Consider the following 5,285-nt stretch of genomic DNA (forward strand, 5'->3'; position numbering starts at 1 on the left):
TTCATTTCTTTCAGCAAAGTACGTGAATTGATTGACAATATAGAGACATATAGAAATCCAAAATCTATGGTAAGTACCCAAGTTAATACAATTTTTGGAAACACATTTTCCATATTTTGTTTCTAATACAAAAGAACTATTTTCGAGCAACACTTTTGTGCTTTTTGTTCACTTTGTCTATATACTTTATTTGATTATATTCAACTTTTTGAGTTCTTGCATTCACGATTTCATCTTAAAGTAAATCGCAACAAGAAAAATACCACAAAATATTACGTGGCTAAGAAAAGCTAAGAGACATATTTCCGATCGATTTTTCCTATAGGAGATATATAATATAGTAGTTCGTTTCGGGGGCCTTAAATGTTGAGTTTTATAAAAATATCTTCAAATACAGAACGATTTTCTATGACAACATTTACTTTGGACTAATTCTTCCGATAGAGTTATATGATATAGAAGTCCGATGCTGATATAGTTTGGCATTAGGGTAAAATGTGTTCGGAATAACTTGAAGTAGAAACAAGTTTTTTATAGATCGACTGATCTACCCTATGGCAGCTATAAGATATAGTTGTACGATCCGACCGATGTTTGCATTAATACAAAAGTGAGAGACAGAAACGGAGACAAGCACACGGATAAAGCTAGATCGACTCGGCTGATCAAGACATATAGTACATATATATATATATATACTAAATGGAGCTTGCGATGTCTTGAATGGTTGTTCGTAAGAATCTCGTTCTGTTCCTGGAAACTTAAGATTGTTATAGTATCTAGCTCTTTTAAGCATTTTAACTATTGATACCCTGTAAATATATAATTCATACCCTGCATTTGCTAAATGAATTGCTGCGCAGCTCTGATTGCGCTCAAGCAGACGTTTTCGCTTTACTTGAGTAGTCGCTGATGAAAAGACAGAAAGACAAGAAAAAGAAGAAGACATTGTCCTGCTGCAGCCAGGCCAAGGACAGCGTACAGCGGGTGGCTGGGCAGGGGGCGTGGCGAGGGGGAGTGGAAGGGGGAGGGGAAGGGGAAGGGGAAGGGGAAGGGGAGCAGAGGCCACGTTAAGAGGATGCGCTTGAGCGTAAAGAAGTTTGCGTAGCCAGCGAATCTTCTGTTTTGCGCAATTTCCGCCAAGTGGTTTTTCCGAGCGACGAACCTTCGGCTTCGACAGTTTTCCAAGCGATTTGCATGCAACCCCCCACCCAGCCCCCTCCTCTTCACAGGCCAGAGAGAGAGAGAGAGAGAGAGAGAGCTGGAGCTGAAAGCAACAAGAAGAACATTGGAATTTCTTGTGTGTGCGTTTTTTTTCTTTTTGCGATCTATTCATTGAACAAAGGTTTTATGTTTCAATGTTGTTGTTTCTTTGGTTGTATGGCAAAGTTAAGGATTTGATGGTGACTGGAGAGGGGAGTGGGAGAACTGAATTTTTTTGACAGCCAGCAGAAGCGGTCGTCGCTCGCTCGGGAATTGGTTAGCTGGGAGAGTTGGCAGCTTGCAGTCTGGACTCGAACGTTGTTATTGATTGAGGCGTGGCAGGCTTTGGCGCAGCCAATTGCCGAAGCGTATCCACATGGGCTGACGGCGGCGCAATCTGGTCTCGATGGGGCCCTCGATTTGATTGACGGCATCCGTTGGCGGCGGCTCCTCCTCCTCATCCTCCATATCATCCTCGTAGACATCCAGATCGACATCCTCCGTGTCGGGCAGATCGTGCTCCAGTTCCAGCTCCAGCTCCAGCTCCAGCTCCAGATCTGTTAGCCTTTTGTGATTGCTTTTTAGGCTGCTGCATGTGCGCTCGAGAAACTCCTCGAACTCGCCCAGCTCTCCGTTGGGATCCTGGGCCAGCTCTGTGGGCTCATCGGTGGACTCCTCCGGCTCGGCCAGGTGTTCGCCTTTCGATGCATCCTTTATCATGCCAGACTCTGCGAATAGCGACGCCTTCTGACCAACAAGTGCAGCGAGTTGTTTCCTTTGCTCCGAGGCCATGAGGTTAGGTTCATCCATGATGCATTCCTGTCCAGCGGCTGCCCGCGATTCGGCAGCAAACACATGTATGTGCAGGCTGGGCAGCTCCTTCACCAATATGCTGCCATCGTCCTGCACGAGCACATTATAGCTGGGTCGGCCCATGATCACGTCCACGTCCAGCCCTATCTCCGGCACTATCTGGATGCGCTGCAGCGCTGTCGTCAGGCTGTTCAATAGCTCCAGATCGTTGATCCGCTGCTGCAGCACCATCTCGCCAGTTGTCTGCTCGGCCGGCATCAGCTGCCCCAGCAGCTGCCAGTCAAAGATCGAGGGCAGCAGCCCGCTCTGCACTATCGAGTCCGGCACCTGAATCGCAAACTTGCGGCTCTTCCACACGGCCCGCAGCTGATCGATCTCCACCATGCCATACAGTTTACAATTTTGCTGCATGTCGGTCAGATAAGAATATTCATTGTTCATGACTGCAAAGAGACGCAGAAGGAGAGACAGAGAATTAGAGATAGAGCGCTATCCGAGAGGGGGGAGAGGGGGGAGAGAGGGGAGAGAGGGAGAGAAAGTGAGAGACAGTTTGTCGCTTCAATTTATTTTCACTAGACAGCTTTTAGCTCGTTTTGAGCTTCATTGAGTTCATTGGTTCGAATGTGGCTTAGAGCCATAAAAACCTATATAAAATATCTATATTTGTGTTTAAAAAAGAGACCAAATACTTTATATGAATGTGGTTCCATGTGGTCCGCACTAAGGGAAAACGGTTTGAGTAATTCCAAAAGGGCAACCAAATGTGGTTCAGAGCCATTTCATGGCAGTAAGAGCTATATAATGTAAAAAACATATATTTGCATGCTAAAAAAAAACATATTTTATTTGCATGTGGTTCAGATGTGGTATAAGTGTGGTTCAGAGCCACAACTTAGCCACAGGAGCAATGTGCAGATATTTGAGTGCTTAAAATGAGGGAAATTTTATTGGTAATGTGTCTCAGATTTGGTTTACAGTAAAAACCCGGGCTTAAAGTCGTTCACAAAATGGAGCAAATGTGGTTCAGCTTAATAATAAGACAGTCATAAGTGGAAGATAATCTAATTAACAGAGGCGCTCACGCCATTGAACCGACAAAAATAAAGTGATTCAAATATTGATCAAAGCCATAAATATATCAGCGAGAGAGTCAATCACATTCTCTCTCCCTAACACTTTGTATATCTCTATCTCTCTCTTTAACTCTCTTACTGTCTTTCTCAAGCTCCCTCTCTCTCTCTAGCTCGCACTCTCTAGCTCTCACTCTCATACTCTCACTCTCTTACTCCCTCTCTCTCTCTAGGTCACTTTCTCTAGCTCTCTCTCTAGCTCTCACTCTCTCTCTAGCTCGCACTCTCTAGCTCTCACTCTCATGCTCTCACTCTCCTACTCCCTCTCTCTCTAGCTCTCTCTCTCTCTTTCTCTAGCTCTCTCTCTAGCTCTCTAGCTCTCTCTCCCTCTCTCTCTCTCTCTTTCTATCTCCTTCTATCTCTCTCTCTCTCTCTCTCTCTCAATTTCTCTCTTCTGATATACTCAGCTCGTATATTCTACAATCTTTGGCTTGAGTAGATGATTGCGAGGTCTGCAATGCTGTCTGCGAATATCCCAAGAGAGTTTTGTTTTCTTTCTCACACCTTTGACCTTTGATAATGGCAGCTATAAGAAACTTTGCTTAACTTAAACTTAAATATAAATAGCTGAAAATGCGTAGCTGGAGATATCTACCAAGTAGTTGGTTAAAAATGCGTCTGCAGTTGCCGTCCAACTGCCGACAGCTTCAATTGTGTTTATTGTATTTAAATTAACTTATTTATTGTTATGGGCAACAAAAAATAAAGGCCCCAACTGCCAAAAACCCAGCGAGCCGCAGGCTGCACAGCCGACAAAAAAAAAAAAAAAAATAAAAATAAAGTAAAAAAAAAAAACACAAAACACAAAAGTTGCCAACGAAAGCAATAAAAACTGAAATTTGTCGCCGCTTGTAAATGGAATTGTTTAAAGGTGAAAGCGAGCAACGGCAAACAAATAAACAAATTAAGAGGCTGCAGCGGGCTTAAATGGAGACCGTTTCCACTGGGCCAGTGCGAGAGGAGGGAGGGGGGGAGGGAGGGAGAGAAAGAGGGAGGGAGGGAGGTAGAGAATCCGCAACGGATACGCATTATTTTTGCCAGGCCAGCGAGCAGCGTGCCTCAGGAGGCGGCCGACTCTGCCGCAACAATAAGCCAAAAGCCCCCAACAGTACGAGCTGCAATTGAGAGAGGGTGAGGTGGGAGGGGGGAGGAGGGGAAAGAGGGGAGCGGTGGTGGTGGAGAGCAGAGCAGAGGCGTGCCAGTGGGCGGCTAACAAGGGGTTGGCGGTTGGCGCAAACGTCTGGGAATTGCCGACGGCGGCGATTTAATCTTTGCAGACATTTTTATTCAAATTTATTTTAATATTTTCTCTTTCGACTGCGGCGGATGCGGATGCGGATGCGGATGCGGACGCACACACAATGCAACCGAATCACGAAAGGGGGCTGGTGGGAATAGAGGGGGGGGGGCTGACTACCTGTGCCGTATCGTATGCACAGCTCCGCAGGCTGCAAATGCAGCTTTAAGCTAGGCCCCAGGTCCAGGCCCCAGCTCAACCCCTTACAGATTCGATCTATATAATGCGATAATTTGATTATTTGAAGACTTGCACTTACCTCTAGAAAGTTTACTTGTTGGTTCAATGTAAAAAAGGAAAAAAAAAACAGAACGGCAAATTGGTCGCAGTTAAACTTAAAATTTTGGTATAGTTATTTATAAAAAAAAAAACAAAAAAAAAAACAAAAAAATTGCTTCTACAAATATGCAAACTCCATCAATTTTGGAATCAGTCTCAAAAGTACGGTAGAGCCTCGTTTTGATGCACGCGGACACGCCAGCAACCTGTTACGATTTGCAGCGGGGGTGTGGGTGGGGGGGGGGGGAGGGGTCTCGGCGGCTTGGTTCCAGCACTGGCTCGAATGTTGAAATATTTTGGTTCTAATAAACTAGGTGAGTCTCGCTCGAGACTCACAGAATCTCTCTAACTATATAATTTATTGTTAAGAAATTCAAGGCCAAAGTGATTTTAACAGTTTAAGAACTAGCAACAAACAGAGCACTAAACAAATGTCGTTGCCTTTTCAAATAATCAACAAACATGCCATTTCCGGCTAAGTAGGCCAAACACCTGGTCCGGGCAAGGTAGGCAGGTAGGCAGGTAGGCAGGTAGGCAGGACGGCTTTGTTTGTTGTCAGGCGC

At 45.0% G+C, this 5,285-nt stretch overlaps 1 protein-coding gene across 1 annotated transcript; it reads right to left on the reverse strand.

Moving 5' to 3' along the window:
* Window positions 1-1,428: 1,428 nt before the first annotated feature.
* On the reverse strand, window positions 1,429-4,860 carry LOC135428670 (uncharacterized). The gene is made up of 2 exons (XM_064682750.1): window positions 4,703-4,860; window positions 1,429-2,459 (listed from the first exon to the last, which is right to left on the reverse strand). Exon 2 carries the CDS (start codon window positions 2,455-2,457, stop codon window positions 1,525-1,527), a length of 933 nt encoding a protein of 310 aa, XP_064538820.1. The 5' UTR covers window positions 2,458-2,459; window positions 4,703-4,860; the 3' UTR covers window positions 1,429-1,524.
* Window positions 4,861-5,285: the final 425 nt, after the last annotated feature.

This window comes from Drosophila montana, unplaced genomic scaffold, assembly GCF_035044405.1.
Source record: "Drosophila montana isolate Dmon_TW-CO22-7 unplaced genomic scaffold, ASM3504440v1 contig_2496_1, whole genome shotgun sequence".
NCBI classification, from domain to species: domain Eukaryota; kingdom Metazoa; phylum Arthropoda; class Insecta; order Diptera; family Drosophilidae; genus Drosophila; species Drosophila montana.